This window comes from Marmota flaviventris, chromosome 10 (genome assembly GCF_047511675.1).
Source record: "Marmota flaviventris isolate mMarFla1 chromosome 10, mMarFla1.hap1, whole genome shotgun sequence".
Lineage (NCBI taxonomy): Eukaryota > Metazoa > Chordata > Mammalia > Rodentia > Sciuridae > Marmota > Marmota flaviventris.
In genome coordinates, this window is record NC_092507.1 from 75,805,586 (window position 1) to 75,829,506 (window position 23,921).

Consider the following 23,921-nt stretch of genomic DNA (forward strand, 5'->3'; position numbering starts at 1 on the left):
GGGAGCCTACATCCTGAGAACAAATCTTTACTCCTCACACTTCAGATAGAGCCCTAATATCCAGAGTATACAAAGAACTCAAAAAATTAAACAATAAGAAAACGAATAACCCAATTAACAATGGGCCAAGGACCTGAACAGACACTTCTCAGAGGAGGACATACAATCAATCAATAAGTACATGAAAAAATGCTCACCATCTCTAGCAGTCAGAGAAATGCAAATCAAAACCACCCTAAGATACCATCTCACTCCAGTAAGATTGGCAGCCATTAGGAAGTCAAACAGCAAGTGCTGGCGAGGATGTGGGGAAAAGGGTACACTTGTACATTGCTGGTGGGACTGCAAATTGGTGCGGCCAATTTGGAAAGCAGTTTGGAGATTTCTTGGAAAGCTGGGAATGGAACCACCATTTGACCCAGCTATTCCCCTTCTCGGTCTATTCCCTAAAGACCTAAAAAGAGCATGCTACAGGGACACTGCTACATCGATGTTCATAGCAGCACAATTCACAATAGCAAGACTGTGGGACCAACCTATATGCCCTTCAATAGACAAATGGATAAAAAAATGTGGCATTTATACACAATGGAGTATTACTCTGCATTAAAAAATGACAAAATCATAGAATTTGCAGGGAAATGGATGGCATTAGAACAGATTATGCTAAGTGAAGCTAGCCAATCCCTAAAAAACAAATGCCAAATGTTTTCTTTGATATAAGGAGAACTAAGAACAGAGTTGGGAGGAAGAGCATGAGAAGAAGATTAACATTAAACAGGGTGAGAGGTAGGAGGGAAACGGAAAGAGAAGGGAAATTGCATGGAAATGGATGGAGACCCTCAGGGTTATACAAAATTACATACAAGAGGAAGTGAGGGGAAAGGGGAAAAAAACAAGGGGGAGAAATGAATTACAGTAGATGGGGTAGACAGAGAAGATGGGAGGGGAGGGGATGGGGGATAGTAGAGGATAGGAAAGGCAGCAGAATACAACAGACACTAGTATAGCAATATGTAAAACAGTGGATGTGTAACCGATGTGAAGCTGCAATCTGTATGCGGGGTAAAAATGGGAGTTCATAACCCACTTGAATCAAAGTGTGAAATATGATATGTCAAGAACTATGTAATGTTTTGAACAACCAACAATAAAAATTAAAGGAAAAAAAAGATTTCATTAGTAACAAACTTAAAATAGGCACATGCACTTTGAATTAGATGAATGCCAACTTTTTTAGAATTATAATTGACAGAATCAAATATTTCAATAAGGAAAAAAAAGAGAAGTGTCCAAAGCAGGGGTCTTAATATTGTATCAGAACACCATGAGCATGAAATTGCCTCACTACAATTGAAGAAGTGCACGAGATAGAACTTGATTATTGAATCATTGAACTAATTAATTTTTATTATTAAAGAGATCTAACAAGATCCTCGTGCATCCTGAGGTGTACATGAACTTGCTTACAACAGATGACAGATTATGACTCAAAGCCAAAGTGCATGAAGAATCTTCTCACAGAACTGTTATTTTCCATTTTCTCACCTTTAATCCTTATAAACACAATCACCTCAAGTCAACATAATGATGTGACTATTTATTATCATTATTGCTGCTTATGCAAATTAGAGAGATTTGATGGGAGTGCAGCACTACCTGCTTTAGCACCTTATCTAAATAAAATAATTAACTATGTACTCTTTTTTATTCAGGGTTTTTCAATATTCTGTTTGTGAATTATTCTACATTTTTGTGCATGGCTAGAGAATCACTTATCCCCATTGATATTAAGTACTCCATCTGTGGGTATATCATAATATTTATCCATGCAAGTGCTGATAAACATTTCAGTAGTATCTGGTGTTTGAGGATTATTAGGGAAAAAAACTATTATGAAAATTCCTGTACTTTCTAGTTAGTTCACAGGCAGGCACATACTTCTAATATATACACTTTGGAAAGGCATGTGTTCAGCACAAGCAGATACTCCAAAGAGTTTCAGAGCTGTGCTATCTAGTCTTTGCACTAGCAGTGTGTGAGCATTCCAGGTTCTCCACAAGTTCATCATACCCTGACATTGTCAGCTGTGGGGACAAGTGCATGGAGTACTGTGTACATCGCATACGTTAAGGGCATCTTAGTGGCAGGCCACTCCCCTCATGCTAGGCGTGTGAGCAGCAGGCCACTTACCCTGTAGGCACAGCCCTGGGCATGAGGCCATGTGTTGCAGTCCCTGTGCTTGCTCCACCACCCACTCCTGGATTGGTCGCTGCAAGGATGGTTAGCAGACATTGCATTGGTGGCTGCCTGTAATCTGCTTAGCTACTGCCTGAGTATTTATACATGGTAACTGTGCGATACAATCAGACCTGCTTCCTGCTTGGTCTCCAGAGGTCTTGATTAGTGACTCCGCAGCCATACTTTCCTCTACCCTGTTCTGTGGACCTCCTCGCTGGATGAGAGAGAGCCCTCGCAGTCAGCTGTATATTTATTAGCAGATGTGTAGTGGTAACATATAATGGTATTAATGAATAATACAATTGAACATCTTTTCATATGTTTATTACCCATTTTTATTACCAAGTTTGTCTTTTACATGCATTCCACTTTAAAATCCTTTTGTCACAGAATATTTTTTTACATCTATGTGTTTATGTAAGCTTGAATGGCTTGTTACATGAAAATGAACAAATATAATATTTGCCCATTAAAACATATTCAGGCTGCTTTCATTATATATATATATATATATATATATATATATATATATATATATATATATATATCCCTGAATGTAAGGGCAACTTTATCTTACTGAAAATTAAAGCTCCAAATTGTTTTAACTTGCCAGCCTCCTCAGACTCAGAACAGAAACAGTTCCATAACACTGCCTAGCTAAATCTACATTCTATTACTATTATAATCTATTACTACCTTTTGTCCCACTTTGCCAACACTTCTCTTATAAAAGCTTCCCTTTCCCTTGAGTTTTCTGAAGATGATAATTTGAAATGAAAAGGTTTCCTCTGTCTTCCATCAAAACTAGGCTTGAATAAAAATTATTTTCCTGCCACCTTGCCTCCTGAGGTTTTGGTGGAGTGAGGAGGGGTAAAACCTTGCCTCTTGTCCTCACAGGGAACGGTTCTGTGCATCAATTCTGTGGGCAATTTGGAGGGAGAAAAGGGGAAAACATGTTTTAGAGTTCCAGCACTTCCCATTATTGTTGTTCAAGAACAAGCATATGACATTTTACTCTTTCAAGTGTTTCTACAAATAGGCAGGTCATTTTATAAGTTAAATTGGTGGAATTTTTATAAGCACTGATGGCATGGCCAGGAACTATCACTTTTTACCATCTCCAATTCATTCTACCTGCTTAGTCATGGGGAGTTGTCAAAACACAAATTAAGTCATGTCACCATTATTAAAAGTCTTTAAGAATGAATTTGTAAGTCTCCCATTACAGCAAGAATCAATCTAGTCTTCCTGTCAAGGCTTGCAAAACCCTACCCAGCTGGGCTCCTGCCTGCTCTTCTTCTCATCTCTCTGTCTCAGCATCACCATCTGGCCCTTCCTGCAGGGCCAAACATATAAAGCTCTTCCTCACTGAGGAATTTGCACACAGACCTTTTATGTCTGGAATTCACATCCCTCATTTCAATCCTAATTTTGTGCTCAGTAAAAGTTCATCTTAACTCATTTCCTGATGGAAAGATCACCAACTGATTAGCCTCAACTGGTTCTACACTTTCTTTCTACACTGACTCCTGCACACTGTGCTAATCCTTTACGATGCTTATGAGCAATTCAAATTCTTGCTGTTGGTATAATTCATTTGATGTCTTATTTCTGAACTGAGACATACAAGAACACAAAAATGTAGCCACTTTCCCCTCAGCACCTTCCCAAGGCTTCCCTAGTGCCAGCAGCACATGGCTAGGGTCAATGCAGTTACCTGTTTACTCACTGACCAGATGCAATTGTGATTAAAAGTACTTGTATTGACCTCACTCAGGATCTCATATTGTAAGGGCCCAGCTAACACCAGAGGAAGAGACCACCAAGAGACTGACTTTATGCAATAAGCAGGAGGGAGTTTATTGAGATTCCAGCATGCTGGGGCTCTGTACCCACTCGAGAAGGGAGAGCAGCCCAGAGCCCAGAGCCAGGGTTGAACAATGCTTAAGTACACTTTTTTGGGGGGAGGGCGGGGACTTTACATACATCACAGTCTCCTTTAACAAATCACCATACACTGCAGGAAAGTCAAACAACAATTCTTAGACTTGATTAGTACATACATTGGTGGGAACAGGGCAGGCTGGAGTGATAGGTCATTCCTAAGGAGGGGGTTACATTCAAACTGATTGGTTCGGGCCCTGTATGCCTACGTGACAAGCTGCACAGAGCCCTAGGCTATTAATCAACTAAATGGCCAGTAGGGCGTTGTCTTAACTGCCTCAGGAATTTCAGGTTCTGGATGTAGCAGAGGAACTTAACAATTCCTGGTCCTTCACTTTTTAACTCAGGCCTTGCAGCTTAGAAACTTTACAATGCCCGGTCTTTTACATTTTAACTCAGGCTTTGCAGTTTAGAAGCAGCTTAGAAACTTTACCCTTTCAATATGAGTTTTTTTTCTCTGAATTATGAATGTGTAAAACAAATCAGAACACAAACTCATAAAGGTGAGCTTTAAGTCAGTGTCGAATTTCTGGCTATAATCATCACTATAGTCATCATTTTGTTAGCTTTTCATATAGATTTCTATGATTCAGAAGAAATGATGTCTGTAAGATAATTTTATTACATTATCAACTTGTTTTAAGAATTTTGCTCAGATTTGTTCGTATATGTACTAGAGTTTTAGATTTTATTCTTAGTCCAATTATTTACTCAATATTTGTAATGCTTAATTTGAATTGTCAACTTGATTGGATTAAGAGACCTCAAAGATTAAAAGGCTTCTGGGTGTGTCAATAAGGGTGTGTCTAGGAATGTTTGGCATGTGGGATATCAAACTGAAGTGAAGACCCTCCCTAAGCACAGGCAGCACCATCCTATAGGATGATGGCTTGGATGGAATAAAAGTTGAGCTGGCTGATGTTATTTGCAGAAATAATAAGACATTTCATCATATAATGGTCAAATCTACTTTCATTATTATCACTATCACTATAATTTATAATTTTTTTCAAAATGAATGAGATACAAGCTTTCTTTATGATCTTCCAAAGATGGAGTAGGTAATGAATGGTATGTGTCCCTTGAACCTCTGATTCCAATCATTTCTCCCCAAAAGGAGCCAATGATATTAGTTTCTCATTAAAACTTCAAAAGACATTTTATTTGTACAATGTATATTTGCAGATGATAATTTCACTTTTAATAGTGGTCAACCATATATACTATTTTGGACTTTGTTTTTACCTAACAATTTATCTTCAAGATCCTTTGTATTAGGGTACCTAGAGTTCCAAGGCATTTTGTTTCCTGGCTATTCCAGTATTGACACATATGAAAATTTATAGTACCAATTTTATGTAGATGACATTTACATAGTTTCCGAACTTTTCTGATTAAAATCAATGCATTAAAGAACCTCTTATGTATGTAAACTATTGCAAATGTGAGTTTACTAAAACTAGCATTATCTGTAAATGTTTCCAAGCATTTGTTCCATCTAAGGCAGGTCATGCACTGATATCTTCTAGCAAGCACTTTTTATGTTTAAAACTTTGCAGAATTAAAACGAAAAACTTGAGCACCAAAATAGGCCAAAGCATGTACCACAAGCCACATTTTTCCTTACTTCTTTCTAAACAGTGAGCAAAGTCCTTTTCCAAGTTTACCAACAGAACTACCAAGAGAAAATAATGCATTTAGACCATTGCCAAATGATTCCAATACTTGAAAAATCCAGGGAATTTTACTCTCCTTTGTATTATCAATCATATTTCTCAGTTGATTAATTGTTGCATTCATTTCCTCAGATTTCCTCTTGAATCCTTCCTCAAGCAAATCCTTTTGAACCTAAAATAAATAGAATTGAAAGGGGTGTAAATATTTTATAATTTTGAGTTATACTTTGTTTAAAAAACTTTGTCAACATGTCTTATTTTCTCCCTAAAATTTTTTCTCAATTACTGTAGGTTAATTTAGCAACAAAGACTATCATCTGAGCTAGACCTAGACACTACCAGGAAGTAACATTTCCCACTTTACTAATATTCACCCACCATTACAGATTGGCTGTGTGCTAACCAAGGTGTGAGAACAAATTCATATTCTTGCCAAGAAATGCTATTGGTCTGAATAAACAGATTCTCAATCCCACTGGGATGGCATGGTCACCATCACATAGCAATGATGAGAACACATTATTTGATCCAGAAATCCATTACCATATAATTTCCAAATGGACAATGAGGGATTTCCTCTCATGCCCTGTGCAGCTGTTTACATCTGGATTTAACTGCAGCAAGTTTAGAAGCTGTCACTTTCCTGGGTTTCTACTTCTGTCAGTGCAGATCTGCCTTAAGGTCTTTGAGTAGAAATAGGGCTCCAGACAACATGGGACTTGGTGATGCTAACCAGTTGCTGTTCCCATCTTGACTACAACTGGTTAAAATCTGTCTGCTTAATCAGGCCCTCATGAGATTTTTTTTGTTTGTTTATTCCTTTTATTCATTTACCAAATACTTGAAAATAAAACCTTAACAGTCAATCATTTTACCACTACACCCCTTTTATGCATCTCTAAACAATGTTAATATTTGTCTTATATAAACACAAGGGCTTTATCATACTTATCAAAATTATTTCACATTATCTAATGCTTCCAATTTTCTTGATTGTTTCAAATATTCTGGAAGTTGTTTTGTTCAAATCAGGGTCCCAAAAAAGTTTATATATATTTGGTTATTAGGTCTGAACTATCTTTTAATCTAGAAAAGTTCACCTCACTACTAACTGCCATGACTTCTCCTTCTCTTCCTTCTTATCCTCCTCTTTCTCCTTCTTGCCTTTTTTTAATCCATTGACTTGTTTCAGACTGAGACAATTGCCCTATAGAATGTCCCACACTCTAGATATCACTGTCATAAGATTATTTTAAAATCTCCTTAAACAGCAGCTTACACCATGTATAAAATCTAAAGATTTAAGGGACTATAAATGACTCTCCAGAGTCTAAATATAGAATACAATTTAAAAAAATATATCTTTTTACAAGAGAATTCAGGGCTTGCAATAAATCACAAGCAACACATGGTGATTATCTTCCTTCTGTGAGCTGAGTGTAATTTGCACTATTCCTTCTGGGGCCCCAGGACCATCAGAACTACTGAGCAGGGCATCACCCACCTTCAGCTGGTGCTCCAACATGGTGTTCTGGTTTTTCAGGAGCTCTTCTCTCTCCTCCTCCAGCTTCTTTTTCAGTTGCTCCACGTTTTCCTTGAAACTCCTCTCTTGAGCCTCCATCTGTTGCTGTTGTTCCTGTAGTTTCTGTCTTGAAAGCTCCTCTTCCCTCTCAGCTGCCTCCTTCTTGGCCCGCTCCTCTGTCACAGGAAAGTTTTAGAGAAGGAAGAAAGAAACAACAACTATACTATAATTTCCTGAGCTCAGAGACCAAACCAAATCTGAAAGGCAGGGCAAGGCAGGAAACCACAGAATTCACACAAGTCCACACCATCAAGTGCAAGTTTCAGACACTGATAGGAAAGGTCCTGCCCATCAGGTTGAGGTCTGACCTCTACTCCCCCTTGCTCCTCACACATTCAGCAGAGCATGCATTCCACAGAGAAGGGAAAGCTCACAGTTTGGAGAAGGTCTTCCTGTCAGACCTGTCAGAGGGCTTTACAGGAATCCAACCACCACCTGAGAGTGGAGTCGTGTCCCTGTACCTGCAATGGCCTTCTCCTTATCACTGAGGGCTTTATCTGCCTGCAGGATAGACTTCTCTGTTGCTGTCTGTGACTGCAGAAACCTCTGGAAGACCTCGCCTGCCTGTGGAACCAAGAAGAAGCAAAAAACTTAGATTTCATTGGAAGACCACTTCTGTAAAAACAATATATCAGCCAGAGGCAGTGGTGCACACTTATAAATCCCAGCAACTTGGGAGGATGAGGAAGGAGGGTTGCAAGTTCAAAGCCAACCTCAGAAACTTAGCAAGGCCCTAAGCAACTGCACAAGACCCTGTCTCAAAAATGTAAAAATAAATAAAAAGGGCTGGGGATGTGACTTAGGATCGTTAGGCACCCCTGGGTTCAATCCCCAGTCCTCAGCAAAAAATAGAATAAAATAAAACAAACAAAAAACACACATGTCCATATCATTTTGGCTTCATGGTTGAAATTTCAGTGATTCCCTTCTAAGTGACCAAGCTCCTCAGTGTGACCTGAGACCCTCCATATCTCCTCTTCCTGCCCCCTCCTCCCCTTCTCCCAATGCTTTTTCCCTCCACCTGCTCTAGGCTCCACCTAGTCTAAATGAGGTGAAATTGTACAAATTATAATCTCTAATGCTTTCACGTGTTTGTTTTCCAATGTGAAATGCTGCCTCTGGTCTATGCTGCTGCTTTCTCCCACCACTGGCTGGGTATAACTTTGGACCAGTTATTAAATCTGTCTGGGCCTCTCAGTTCAGATGTATAAAATGTTCACATGAGGAGAGGTATTACATAGAGTTGTTTGGGAAACTAAATTATTAAAAGTTCTCGGGAAAAAGCATATCACCATGTCTATAGTCAATAGAATATGAAATGTTAATTGTGCCATTATTGTGTTTCCTGCCACCACCTATGTAGCCTGTTGTCCCTGGCTCATAAGTGATATCAATAAGTGATATCACTCAATATGTCCATTTAGTTGACTCTTTCTTACCTTGATAAGCCCTGAGAGCAAAGGTTCTGACTGAACCTTGGGAATCATCAGCACTTGGCACATTTCAAATAATGTGGATGATGAAATTCATAAGTTCTTTCTGTCTTTGCTGAATTTCTGAAATCCATAATACCTTTGGAAATGAATACTTCCACTCTCAGGTAAATATAATAAATAGGAAGCATTCAAAGACTAAGTGGGGTCAGGGAGTAGCTCAGTGGTAGAGCACTTGTCTAGATAGCACAAAGCCCTGGGTTTCCATCTCCAGCTCTGGGGAAGAGGGAGGGAGATAGAGGTATCATGCTTTCTTATCACTCACAAGTAGATTTAAGAGATCCCTTGACTGTTCTCTAAGCTACCCCATGTCCCCATACTCCTCACCTTGACTCCTTTCCTGGGCACTTGCAAATAGTTCTGTTCAACATTTTCTCTTGCTTTCATGTAGAGCTTGTGGCCTCCAGGAACAGAGAAAGTTCCTGCAGAAATGCTTTCCATTAGGGTCTTTGAAAGCCGATTCAGTTCAGCCTGGCAGTATTTTTCAGAAGTCTCCTCATTCTTCAGCAAGAAATAGTTCTTCTTCTCCTCTATTATTTTCTGCAATGGAATTATAGACACATGTTACTGGAAGATAGGAATGAAAAAGATAAAACTCCAAAGAACCTTATAGAAGGGTCAATCTAACTATATTGATGATGAGAAAAGCATTCAAGTGGAATAAGACTTGGGATGAATCAGAAATCACAAAACTTGACTCATTACATCCCTGAAGATCCTATGCAAGTCTACAGGAAAATTTCTTAAACTTCCTGGGCCTCAAAATGCTCATCTGTGTGATGAAGGGATTGTATTCCAGAAGCTCCATGGTGTCTTGCCAGCTGTGGAGTGCTGTGATTCGATCTTCAATGATGCAATGAAACAAGGAATAACATAAGATGAACAGCAACGTGGAAAGAGGGTCTGGTGAAAGAAACTTTGGTTCCTAAGGAAAGGAGAGTGTGCACAGAAGAAGAAACAGTATGGGGTTGACTTGCAGGTGTTCTAGGCTGGCTTGTCACCCATAGAAGGATTTTTCAGTGTTCATTAGAAGCATTCAGGGGGATATTGATACAGACTTGACTTCAGTCATCAGATTGTTATGGAAGATATCTATTCTGGTTTTCCTTCAGTCATCTGAGAGATTTCTGGATAATGTGCCCCAAGTTTGGGGGAGGGGGCAAAGAGGGATATATGGTCTTTGGGAACTGTATTCCTCATGAGAATCCAAAGTGCTTTATCCTTGAATTAGAGAGAGGAACCCTGAGGTCCATAAAGGCACCTGTAGGCTTCATTTTCAAGGGAACTACCAGAAAAGGTAATAACTGAGACAATTACCGCCAGTTCCTTTTGGAACTCCTGATTTTCATCCTTGAAGGAGTGCTCCATGAAGACTGTGATGGCTTCCTTCTCACAGGCTGCGTGCACCTCCAGCAGCTCCTGGAGTGTGTCTGTGGGGAACTGCACCCGCTGGGCCATCTGCTCACTGTAGTGGTCGGCTGCCTTCTGCAGGGCTGCTGAATTCTCACGCTGGGCCAGAGTGGTCACCGCATTCTCCAAACAAGGCACTGATCCACTAGCGATGGTGTCTACATAGGTCACCACCAGAGTCCCCAGGCCTGAGGAAGCCAGAAATTTTAGGGGATAAATTAGAATCTATAACTCAATAAGATCCAAGATTCTAAGACAATATTTCTAAAACCTCATACACATAAAAACACACATGCCTACCTCTTTCTACTATCATCACTCTGGTGTTACTATTGACCTCAGTTTTATGGTTCTCTAGGCCACAGTATTTAAAATGTTAACTATCCACCTCCCTGTAATATATTAAGTGTATATGAAAACACAACGTCTCAATTAAAAGTCAAAGGAAAACACATTACATAGGTTGACCAATGAGGAAAGGTATATCAGATTATATTTATTGCCAAAACTTTGAAAGGATTTTTAGGTGTTTACAGGCCAGCATTTATATATGAGCTACTATAAGTTTCCAAAATACACATCATATTCTCCTTACAAACAACACTTAACATATAAGAATTCCCCTAAAAAAAAATAGTATCTGTTTTTATACACTATTAGTGATTTTTATTATCAATGGAGGATTTTTCAGATATGTGGAAGCCAAGACACCAGTAACAAAGTGCACAATTTTACAGAAGGTCTGTAAACCCTAAAAGTAACCTGATTTAAAATTGTGCGTATTTCTCCAATTATCAAACAAAACTAATGGAAACACATTATATAGTATATTCAACATGTATTAGTCAACACAGAAATATGAAAAGACTCACGATTGCCAGTAACCACAATCCCCTCTCTGAGTGTCTTGATCTTTGCCTGGGTAAAGATGTAAGAACTGAAACTATTTGTTTGTTCCTGGAATTTAGGATCCAGTTGGTCTTCTGAGACGCTCTCAATATGGGCTAGGTGTTCTTTGTTATTTGTTGGCCGGTCAAAGACAAAACACTTCCGTTTTGGAAAGAAATTCCTGATGCATTCCCTGGGCTGATTGAACATTGCAACTCTGGAGCCATTCCCTGAGGGATGGAAAAAACAGAGAATACAGTAGAAATTGTCTTAGGACTGGGAACTAAAGATTTTTTGACAGGGGTTGTTGTATCTTTGCAGTTAATATATACTGTTAAAGAACTGTTTTAACATTAACATTCAATACTTCTTTGCACACCAAACTTGTGCCAATGATGTAACTCTGACAAGAGATTTAGATCCTAGCAGAAAAAAAATATCTAGACTGATATCCCCAGATCTGAACATGGTACCAGTATATAGAGTTGTTATTTATTATATGTTCACTGAATGAATGAAAGGTTAAACATAAATCTCTGGTCCACTCAATCCCTTGCAAAAATTGAGCTGTGGGACCAGAAAGAAGACACACAAATAGTGATAATGGAGCAATATCAGAAATAACATTAGGAATACTGAGAACAATACCATAATTCATTAAGGAAAACTACTTCCATGCTAAAAAGAATTCATTTTTTTAAAAGCCAAATAAACAGAAAGAATGAAATAGTTGTTACCAGGGGTGGGGAGGAAATGGGAAATGTAGGTCAAACATTAAAGTAACAGATATGTAGGAAGCAGAAGTTTAGGGATCTAATGTCCAACATGAGGACTATGGGTAACAAAACTACTATATTTGGGATTGTTATTAAATCAAATCAACTAACTGAGATGATAGATGGATTATCAGCTTTACTTTACTAATCACCTTACTATCTGTATATATCCCATAATATTGGGATGTAATATAACAATGTAGTTTGTTTTTTTAAAATAACTTTCACACAATGTTAGCTATTTGTAGCAAACATTTCCAAAGACCAAAAGTAAACAAAATGTGATTTTTAAAATTTGAGACAGAGGTGTATATTTGATTTGACTATTTGCTTTTCTGCCTACCAATTTTTCAATTAATGTTTTGAGAAACCATAGAGAGAAAAATGAAAGCACAAAAGAATAAATCAGAATTGGTATTCTCACAAGATTTTTTTAGGTATGCACCCATGTAAATAATTTACATATAAGCAATATGTAAACCAATTAATATAATTTTTTAAAATAATACCATGAGTAAATGTGTTGGAATTAAGAGAAAGCCACCATATACAAGTAAAATGAGTGTTCTTATAATCATAATAAATATTGGAAAGGAATAAATAGAAAAGATACATGCTTCTTCAGGCCTATTTAGAACACAAAGGTATGAGAGTGGAAAGGGAGTACTGGCAAGTGAACTCAGGGCCGTTCCAGGGAGTTACATACCCAAACCTTTTTAGTTTTCATTTTAAGATAGGATCTTGCTAAGTTGCCCAAATTGGCCTCAAACTTGAGATCCTGCTGCTCTAGGCAGGGGCCACTACCACTGAGCTATATCCACAGCCTTTTTTATTTTTTTATTTTGAGACAGGTCTCATTAAGCTTGAACTTGAGATTCTGCTGCTCTGTACTTTAATGTTTGACCTACATTTCCCATTTCCTCCCCACCCCTGGTAACAACTATTTCATTCTTTCTGTTTATTTGGCTTTTAAAAAAATGAATTCTTTTTAGCACGGAAGTAGTTTTCCTTAATGAATTATGGTATTGTTCTCAGTATTCCTAATGTTATTTCTGATATTGCTCCATTATTACTATTTGTGTGTCTTCTTTCTGGTCCAAGTGCCAAGAATTACAGATGCCACACCTGGATCACAAAGGTATTCATATGAATGAAATAAATACACTAGTATTTTAAAATTATAAGAATTATCTCTGTGAAATACATATTTTTTCATGTATTTGATTATAATTTCATGTCTAACAATTTTGAGGCCATTCGTTCTCCTAAACAGAGGAAAGCAGATGCCAAAGAGGATACAGAAGTGTCTGGTCACTAGAAAGTTTTAGCCTCCATTGTAATCAGGAAACTAAAGTAAAAATTGTTTAAAAGAATTTGGTTTTGAATAATTTCATTGTATTTTAGGCCTTATATTTCTTAAGTAAACATCAGTTCCTGGAGCTCTTCAACCTATACTCCACTCACCATTGCTGCAGACCTCAGTTCAGTCTCAAATACTAATGGAACCCAAGAAATGATGGGCAGTTTTCAGTGATCCCACCCACTCCTGAGCCACACTCTGGTACCTTTAATCAGCTTCAAGGCATTCTCCAAGTACTGGTCTTCTGTGATGTCCTCACCATTAAACTTCAGCTCCAGGGTGAAATCCCTGACAGTCCAGACAAAGTCTGGAAAGAAACTCACAAACTCTGTGCAATCTTCTATTTCATCAGGCTCTGAGGAGGACTTTGCCCTGATTAATTCTGTCAGCTCTGTCACATAACTAGGTCTTGGCTGAGGAAAAAACATCATTTCCGTGTTTCCCTATTAAAAAGTTCTAATAAACGGCCTCTTTTGCCATAGGTGCTCACTGCTTCACCAGAAACTACAAAAGATAATGACTCAATATTCATTCCCCTAAACTCAATGACAAGGTGGTTGAGTTCCTGGAAGGATACTGCAGCTGGTCCAGGGCCTGCTGATTGATGGTGCCCATGCTGTTGTAGACAAAGGTGCTGCTGAGAAGCACGGCCAGGGCAAAGATCCAGGAGTCATTCTTAGGGTCACCCTAGAAATCACATTACAGCAAGGAACTTAGGAGTTATATCTTAAAAATTCATTCAGACCTTTATTCTGTCAGTCTTTCTTTATGGGTTTACTAATAGGAATTCATATGCAATGAAGAAAGACCTGAACAAATAACAGCTTTGACAATTATAAGGTTTCTTAGAATCTTAATTTCTTCATATGATGATTCTCATCTTACATAGCTTTATTTTTCTCAATGAGATGAAATAAGATAATATACATACATAAACTTGTACTCTATTGGGTTCTCAATAGGATATTCATTCAATCATTGATGTTAGCATTTCCTCATTCTCTCTATATTTATTGACCATAGACCATATAAAACATATAAATATCAGAGTAGGGATAGTTGGGCATAGATGGCTACTGATCCCACTGATCTTAGATTTAGAAAAACAAATTTAACAATAACAAGTTACTTTGAGATGACTAATTCAAAGCAATGAAGATATTCACAATAATAAATACAACACAGATAATAATATCTATAAAAATTTGGATCTTAGTAATTTATATAAGTAGTGAAATCCATAGCTGTTATATTAAATTAAGAAGTACATGTCAATCAAGAAAGAACAATCAAGAAAGTTGGAGAAAAACATGTATGAAGCCTTCCTAGAGATCATGAGCTGACCATTAAAGAGTTGGCAGAAGGTTGACAGAACAAATAAAGATGATCCTACAAGTAGAAAGATCCACAGAAACAAAACTAGAGATTGTAGGAGTCTTTGCAGTGAAAATAGTTATTTTGTTTGACTGAGAAGCAAGTAAGAGCAGGAAACAATGCTGGATCATGAGCGCTGACACAGGTTGATGAAGGACATGAAAGGTCAGGCTAATTTGTTTCTATAAATTGTAGTATTTGTCTAAATTAAATCTAGAAATTACTTCTAATATAAAGAGTATATAAAGCTTGTTCCTAGAGAGCAAGGCCTATGATATTCTATATAGCAATTTAAGGGTGGCTCCCCACCCTTAAATTCATTTCCTTATTTCCCCAAAACTCTAATATTAAAAAGTATTCAATGTTTTTAGAACTAGGACTTGTGGCAAATGAAAATCCATTTAGATAAGCACATACCATTGTTTGATAGATGGCTTTCAACTCTCTATGACAATGACATTTTTAAGTAAACAAAAAGAGAAATTCTAAAATCTATACAGGACCACAAAGGATACTGAATAACCAAACCAATCTTGAGCAAGAAGAACAAAGGTTAAGGTATCACACTTCCTGATTTAAAATGTTACAAAGCTACAGTGATCAGAGCAGTATGGTAATGTTGTAAAAGCAGGCATCTAGACCCATGGAACTGAAGAACACCCAGAAATAAATCCATGCTTTAATAGTCAACTCAGCTTGGACAACAGTGCCAAGAACACACAATAGGGACAGAATGGCTTTGTTAACAAGTGATGTCAGAAGAATTGGATATCCATAGCCAAAAGCGTGATTAAAATTGAACTCAAAATAGATTTGAGACTTGCATGTAAGCACTGAAAGTGGATGTACTACTGTGTGTATATCCAAAGGAAATGAAGTTGAGGCATGGAATCAAACCAAGTGTTCATCAATGGATAAATGGATGCAGAAAATGTGGGAAATGCACACACCAGAATACCACACATCCATAAAAGCGAGGAAATCTTGTCATTTGCAACAACATACATGAACCTGCAGGACTTTAAGCGAAAGTGAAATGAAGAGAGGCACAAACAGGCAAATACCACCTAACCGCACTTGTGTGGAACTTAGAGAAGTTGCATCCATACAAGTAGAGAATGGAATGGTTGTTGAAAGGGTGGTTCAAAGGCAGGGAAAGGGTCATAGAGAAACAAAACACAAAATTTCAGTTAGATAGTAGGAAAAAAATGACCATGTGTCCTGAAATTTCAAGAAGAAAACAGGCAAAAGCTTTTTAACATTGGTTTAGCCTTGGTTTTTGTGGAAATGACACCAAAAGTACAGACAACAAAAGCAAAATTAGACAAGTGGGAGAGCATCCAACTAAAAACCTTCTTGCAAGCAAGAAAAACAATCAGCCAGGTAAAAAGGAAACTACAGAATGGAATAAAAATATTAGCAAACCATATCTGATAAGGGGTTAATATTCAAAGTATATAAGAAATTCATAAAACTCAACAGTAAATCAAGCAACCCCCAAAATATGAGCAAAAAGTTAATATACAAATTGCCAATGGGTTCATGAAAAGAAATTCAACATCACTAATTATCAGGGAAATGAAAGTCAAAATCACAATGAGCTATCACAACAATTAGGATGGCTATGAACAAAAAGACAAAAGATGACATGTGTTGATGAGGATATAGAAAAAAAAAAAAAACACTTGTATGCCGTTGATTGGAATGTAAATTGGTATAGCCGTTATGGAAAACATTCTGGAAATTCCTCAAAAAATAGAAGTACCATATGATCCAGCAATATCACTTCTCGAGAGCCAAAGGAAGTAATATCAGTATCTCAGAGAGATACCTGCCCTTCCATATTTATTACAGCATTATTTCACAACAGCCTAGATATAGATGTTTACCAAGGAATAAATGGGTAAAGAAAGTGTGGAGTATGAGTACTCAAACCTAAAAGAACAAAGGAAATTGTGCCATTTGCAAAACATGAATGAAAATTGAGGGCATTATGCTAAGTGAAGTATGCCAGGTACAAAAAGAAAAATACTACATTATCTCATTCAGGTATGGGATGTAAAGTGGTCCAATAGTCAAACCCATAGCAGCAGAAAATGGGATGATGTGTTCTGGGATCTGGGGAATGGGAGAAACAGGGAGATACTGGTCAAAAAGTACAGAGTTTCAGTTATACAAAATAAATAATTTCTAGAGTTCTAAGGTATAGCATGGTGACTCTAGTTAACACTGTATTGTATACTTGAATTTTGCTAAGAAGTTCTCTTAAGTGTTCTCACTATAAAAGCAAAAAGAAAACTAAAAATTAATACATGTATTAATTTGTTTGTACCGATCATTTCACAAAGTAAATCAAAACATCAACTTGTGCACCTTAAATGCATACAATTTTATTTGTTAATTATATTTCAAAGAAGTTGACAAAAAGTAAGCACAGAATATCTAAATCCTTATGCAAAAAAAGAGAGCATAGAAATTTAGATGCTTTTCTCAAATAAGTCTCAAAATAAAGGACAGATCACAGGCTGGGACTGTAGCTCAGTGGTAGAGTGCTTGCCTAACATGTGTGAGGCACTGGGTCTGATCCTCAGCACTACATAAAAATAAATCAAATAAATGTATTGTGTCAAAAAAAAAAAAGATCACTCAGTTTACCTATTGTTAGAAAGCTACAATATCAAAAATCCATCTTAAAATGTGTATTATAAGTAAAAAATATGCTTTGATAGAACCAGCAGTCATAGATTTCTCAAAGACTTCCAGAATGTTTGTAGTTTGAAAGGTAGATCAGGAGGCTTTCCTCATCCACAGGGATGAGGCTGATACCTCTTCACCCTCCTATCAAGCTCCCCTTACACTTAACTATTTGATCAAGTTGGGATGTGCTATGTGCATCAGTTGTCAAGCTATTGGAAGTGCTAATGGATGGCAGCCCTCAGAGGTCAGCACTCAATGAGAAAGGCTTCCAGACCTCCAAGGACTGATCAGCACCAGGGATCAAGCCCCAACTTCCTTGTCTCAACACAGGATCCTTCCAAAGGGCCAACCCAGCCACAGATTTCCCCATGGAACTGACAGGGGTCAGGCACTACACTGCAGCATGGGACCTTCCTCTCTCCAACCTGCTTCTTTCCCAGGCCTTGTATTTAACCTGAAGCATAGGTGTGGTCTCCTCAATGGGGCTGCAGGTAATTTTTTGAGGACAGAGCCTTTACTTGGTCAGTAATGCCAATCTACTGAGCCTAGAAGGCTAGAACTTAGCTACTCAATAATTTTTTATTATATTGAATCAAAGCATTCATCCTACTGAAGCAAAATTAAAGATAGGCAGTTAGTGTAGATAGGTGGTTTGGTCAGATTGAGAAAATGGAGGCCAATTTGGATCCAGGAAGTTAGAGACTGCCCCTGGAGATTGGAATGTTAATGCCTCCAGAGCCCTTTGAGCACCAAGACCACCTGCCTGTACTGCCCCTCCCAAAAGGTTGTTAAGGAAGCTTCCAGTGAGCAGACAGGAAACTGCTAATTAATGCCTCCCAGGCTGCCCATTCCCTTCCTGCCCAGATCACTCCACCTTTGCCGTTCCAACCCACCTGCTTCTCACCTTTTTTACCATTCCACCTAGATCTCTTGGGCAGGAAGGAGAGAGATAAGGGGGAAGAGGTCATGAGAACAAAGAAAATCTAAAATGTATAAAAGGGGCAAGATGCTGTCACTTCTTGGGATACCAGGATACCAGCTATGGCCCCCTTCTCCTAGGAGAAGTCTGTGTTACTATTTTTTAAAATAAAATTGCTTCCCATACTTGCCTCGGCTGCTTCTATAATGTTCAAAAACTTCCACATTTGAGGAAGCAGAACTCCTCAATGATAAAGGGTGGTACTGCTAACCATCAAGAAATAAAACATTCTATTCATCATACCTCTATCTTATCTGAGCTGGAGGTAAGATTTAGACTACCAGTTTGCCTTATTCACTATAGGTCTGTTTCCAGGTGGTAGATCAAAGCAGTTAAATTGTAAAGGGTCATAAAGCCATAAGGAGAAAATTCAGCATACAAAGGATCTGAGACTCCCTCCCTCACCTTTTCCACATCGCCCAGGCCCTCAGTGTCCAGAAGAACCAGGGTGTGATTTGGCTTGATGGGGTGGGGCACACACCACATCCAGATGCCCTTGGTTTCAGATTGCACTGTGGAGCCCAAAGGAAAGCCTGCAAGGGAAGGGGAGAACAACATATGCTGAGAGCAGAACTCCTAAGCAGCCTAGAACCCACAGAGCCTGGGATCTTGGATTGTGTGTACCCCAACAGCCAAGATGGTGGAATCTCTACTTCCTCAAGAATGCCTTACTTTGCAAGTCATCTATTTTAAGGAGCAGAGGATCAGTCATTAATCTGAGAATGATGCCACTTGAGGGTTCTAGATGAAGACAAAGAGGCATTCATGAACTAGACAAAATGGAGGTCACTAGTAGGAAGCATTTAAAAGAAATGGTGAAGCCCAGAGATCTGCAGATTAAAGATAGATGTAAGAACAAAAAAAATGAAAAAAGGAAGTTGGAATACTATTTTTTGCATTGAAAAACAAGTGAAAGAAAAAGCAAAACAGAAAAAGAGTAGTTGCAATAGGAAGTGAAGTCCAAGAAGGATTTTTAAGATGACAGATATTCAAAGATTTTTACATGTTGATGAAATATTACGTAGAGGGGAAAAATATTTTATATAAGACAGAAGAAACATTTATGGAAGTGTTAGAAAAGATGTGGATGTTAGAAAAGATACAACTGTGAGCACCAGTAGGAGAGATTTTCCTTAATCAGAATAAAGAAAAGAATATGGGGAAAGATTACAGTAAAGTAGTAATTTGGCCATGAGAATTAGAATGAGAAAGTTCCTTTACTGAGAAAAGTTGGGTCCTCCCTTGAATGAGGATCATCACTAAGAAGCTGAGATTCAGTTGGAGACAAGCAACTGGCCCTGCCCAGGACACCACTCACCGCAGTTCTGTCCTGCCAGACGGTTCATCAAGTAGGATTTTCCTGTACGGTACAGTCCAACAATGGCCACCACTATGACTGGCTGAGAAATCTTCTCAAGAATTCTTAGAGCCTGCTGGTTCACCATCAGCTGCTCATTGTTATTTTCCACCAGACAAATGGGGGCTGACATTTTTGGTCCAGATGCCATAGCAACCTGCTAACCTGGAACAGCCTCCAAGTAGAAATAAGATTACAAAGTCATTGTCTGTCTCAGAGTTATCCAACCACCCATCAACTTGGGACTGATGAGCCATCTGTACTTTGTTTGGGACTACACATAACTGAACAAGAGCAGACTCCACAAGGTTGCCTTCATCATTCTCCCAAATCTCTAATGTTTTTGATGAAACATAAGGTGTTATCTTCTCTGAAATTTTTCTACAAGTAATAATAAAACCCATGTAATGTTACTGAGGGTCTAAAATATGCTAAAAACTGTAATAAACAATTTATGTACCTGCAAGTTAGAGATTATTCAGCCCACTTTGCAAATGAGATAAATAAGCTTCACAAATGCTGAGTGAATATGTCACAGAGACAGGATTAAAAACCTAGACAATTGAGCAGAATGGCAGACTAGGAAGCTTTAAGCTCTTGTTCCTTCCATGGAGATGTAAAAAAAAAAAAAAAGAAGCTAAAATAATCTTATAAGAATTCTGAAAACCATTCAAAGAAACTGTGTGCAAAGCCACATTCAAAATAGAAGGAAATTCTATGTCTTTGCTTGCCCTTTCCCTAGCCACTCCCCAGGACATCACAGTCTTATTCTGAAGGTCTGATCCTGAATCCTCCCCACACTTTGAACTGGAGGGAAAGGAGCAGATCTTATTAGCAATAGGCTAACCTGACTGGGGCCTACTTTTCTAGTTTGTTTTTTCCTAACTTGGATTTCAGATAACCATGAATTCTTGGATATGATACCAAAGCACAGGAAATAAATGAGAAACAGATAAACTATACTTCTTTAAAATTGAAAACTGTTATGCACAAAGGATGCTATCAATGGAGCAAAAGAAAACTCACACAAAATGGGTGAAAAATATTTGCAAATCATTTGTCTGATTAAGGATTAATCTCCAGACTCTACGAAGACCTCCTACAGCTCATCAACAAGAACAGAAAACCCAATTTAAAAGTGAGCAAATGACTGAAATAGACATTTCTCCAAAGAAGATACGCAAGTGACCATAAGCACATTGAGACAGGCTCAACTCCACTAATAACTAGTGTAAAAGGAAATTTGGAGATATAATAAAATTTTAGAGTTCATTTGAATAAGATCAGTTTGTGTTTGGGGAAATATCCAGATTGAAGACTGTTTGTTTTAGTGTTTGTGTTCTGATAACAAAGCCTCAGAATCAAGTATTTATTAGAAAAATGTAGAAGCATGAGGAATAACTGATTAGTGGTAGTTACAAATTTGCCTTTTATGGGTTAACATGTAACAAGTATTAGTCACATAATCATATGTTAATTGGCTACTTATGAGTAACTGAGGTTAGGTTTTCATTCCATTTTACATAAGCATTTACCCAAATGACCCAAGTTTGTTTTGTTTAGATTTGAAGCTTTCACAAGGATAATATTATTTTTAACATCTAGTTGGCTTTGTTTGCTCAGAAATTTTTCAGGCCAAATCTCCACTTTAATCTTGCTTTAATATTAAGGAAATGCAAATCAAACCACAATATAGAGCCAGGTGTGGTAGCTCAGGCCTGTAATCCCAGCATAAACAAGAATGAGTTTATAGCATTTACTGGTAAATGGATGGAACTGGAGAATATCACATAAGTCAGTCATATTAACCAGCCCTAGAAGGTCAAAGATTGAATGTTTTCTCTCATATGCAGAAACTAGATGAAAATAAGGGAAAAGAAAAGAAAAAGAGATAGGGGAATACCATGAAAATTGAAGAGAGTTCAGTGAAGTAAAAGAAAGAGATTGAGGGAGAAGGAGGAGGAATAGGAAAAGGGAGGAACAGTGAAATTAATCTGACCATACTTTCCTATGTATATATATGAATATACCACAGTGAATTTTACCTTTATATGTTTAAATAATTTATGCATATAAATTTATGAATATAAATTATTTATATGTAAATAATTTTGTATCTTTATTGTATATTATACAATTTATATATTAAATATTAATATAATTTTTATTATATATATTCTTTCATATATATATATATATATATATATATATATATATATATATCCATAAAGCACTGTTTTTTTAAACCCATAAATAAATAGAAGAAAGATCAGTAGGGTAAAGAGAAGAGGGTGGGGAGAAGGAGAGGCAAAGGATAAATATGGGAACTGAATTGGAGCAAAGTTTATTCCATGCTTGTATAATTATGTCAAAAAGAACTCCAGGGCTAGGGTTGTGGCTCAGTGGTAGAGTGCTTGCCTAGCATGCCTGAGGCATTGGATTCAATCCTCAGCATCGCATAAAAATAAAATAAAGGTATTGTGTCCACCTACAACCAAAAAATAAATATTTTTTTAAAAAAGAACTTCAATATTATGTATATCTGAAATGAACTAATTTTTAAAAATAGCTCTAAGATTCACATGAATTCACTTAAACCAGGGGTTTCCTCTAGCAAAGTCTAAGTTGGGTAATTACAGAGTTAATAGTAAAACTATGGGTCCAACCTGAAGGGTGTTCCGACAACTAAGTGAAACAGCAGAAGTTTATATCTTAGAATAGCATACATCCAATGCAGAATTCAGTAAATGTTTCTTGAATTAATGGAAATTAAGTTATAATAACCATACTAAGCAAATCGGTCCATTAGATCATATGTCTCAACAAAATCTGCACACTGTTAATTTTTCACAGGAACAGAACATTAATCAAGTTCAAACATGCTGTTCCTCTTATCTGGTTCTTCAACATGAAGAACATCAATGTTGTGATTCCTGGAATTGTTATAATTCTTCGAATTGGGAGGGCCCCCTCTCTGCAGTCACAGGTCTAGCATGATATGGCTGTTACTGCAGACAACTTTAGAAATATCTCTGGTTAGCTATGAATGAACTGCTGAGCATTTTAAATTCAAATTAATGATTATTCTTTTGATCCTATTGAGGAATGGTTTCAAACTTCAGTGTACATAAGAATCACCCTAAGGGATTATTAAAATGTAGATTTTTAACAAGTGCTACAGGTGACTCTGATGTCCCTGTGAGAAACAAACATCACACTCACACGCACACACACAGCATCTTGCCTGTACAGTTACTTTGAACAACAAAGATCAGCACTACAGTAAATAAATTTGTTTCTACATGGGAATAGTTCTCATTCTAAAGATATCTTAAGTGTGACTACCAGAAAGATAAAAAGAGAAGTCTCTGGATTATAGTTGCCTTAAGTTCCTAGGCAGGGAGCCTCTCCTTCTGCATATTCCAGAACTGGGAAGGGAACTGAAAGAGGCCAGCAGATGGCAGATGGGCTCCCATTCAGGGCTCTTTCCACTCCCCTAGCTTCTGCCTTGAGTTGAAGATGCAGGGAATTCAGGGACCAAGGGCTTCTGTGTGTCTGGCTGTTACCTCGAAGCTGTCATTGGTCAAAGGGAGAAGCTGAGCTTCCCCAGAACTAAAGCCAGGGAAAGACCCCTGCAGGCTCAATAATGGGCTACCCTCCCTTCCTGGCCGTCCTCCAATTGCCACTTTGAACTGGAAATCAAGTCAAAAGTAAGACTAAGTGGCATGTAAAAAGAAGAAGAGGAAGAAGGAGGGGGAGTTGGGAGGAGGAGGAGGGGAAGGAGGAGGAGGAGGGGGCGAGGGGGAGGAGGAGGAGGGGGAGGAGGAACAACATACCTGCCCCACTGAACTACAGCTCCTCAGCTTCCTTGAACTTTCCTTTCCAGTCATCTGCCTTCTTCCTCTTCTGTCTCTCCTTTATATAAGCTGAAAAGTAAAACCAAAACTAAGTTAGCCCTTTCCACGAATAGAATACTGCAGACAAACTGAAATTAAAAGTAACTCACAGCATTGCTAAACCTAACAAACACATGTCTGAAAAATCAGACCAACACTCAGATACAGATGTTTGGTGTAGAGATAAAAGGACAGAAAGAAAAGCCAAACACTCCTAGTGACATCTCCGCCAACACAGTCCTGCCAAG

General features: G+C 37.8%; 1 protein-coding gene across 2 annotated transcripts; it reads right to left on the bottom strand.

Moving 5' to 3' along the window:
• Positions 1–4,076: 4,076 nt before the first annotated feature.
• Positions 4,077–23,921, bottom strand: Gbp6 (guanylate binding protein family member 6). 2 transcript variants are annotated; one of them, XM_071618027.1, is made up of 12 exons: positions 23,784–23,921; positions 23,614–23,703; positions 19,739–19,952; positions 18,826–18,953; positions 13,948–14,057; positions 13,576–13,772; positions 11,219–11,464; positions 10,254–10,534; positions 9,264–9,476; positions 7,905–8,007; positions 7,366–7,559; positions 4,077–6,033 (listed from the first exon to the last, which is right to left on the bottom strand). In XM_071618027.1, the coding sequence occupies exons 3-12, from the start codon at positions 19,926–19,928 to the stop codon at positions 5,809–5,811; spliced, it is 1,887 nt and encodes a 628-aa protein (XP_071474128.1). In that variant the 5' UTR covers positions 19,929–19,952; positions 23,614–23,703; positions 23,784–23,921; the 3' UTR covers positions 4,077–5,808. The 2 variants fall into 2 exon arrangements, with proteins under 2 accessions (XP_071474128.1, XP_027790876.3); XM_027935075.3 differs by having other exon boundaries at positions 23,614–23,921.

Bases quoted from the DNA above. Each gene is read 5' to 3' on its own strand.
- Gbp6 (XM_071618027.1), bottom strand. From the start codon at position 19,928: ATGGCATCTGGACCAAAAATGTCAGCCCCCATTTGTCTGGTGGAAAAT. The intron at 14,058-18,825 runs GTGAGGGAGGGA...TGTGATTTCTAG, and splicing joins GCCTGGGCGATGTGGAAAAG to GGTGACCCTAAGAATGACTC. The intron at 11,465-13,575 runs GTACCAGAGTGT...TCCATCCCTCAG, and splicing joins TGCCTTGAAGCTGATTAAAG to GGAATGGCTCCAGAGTTGCA.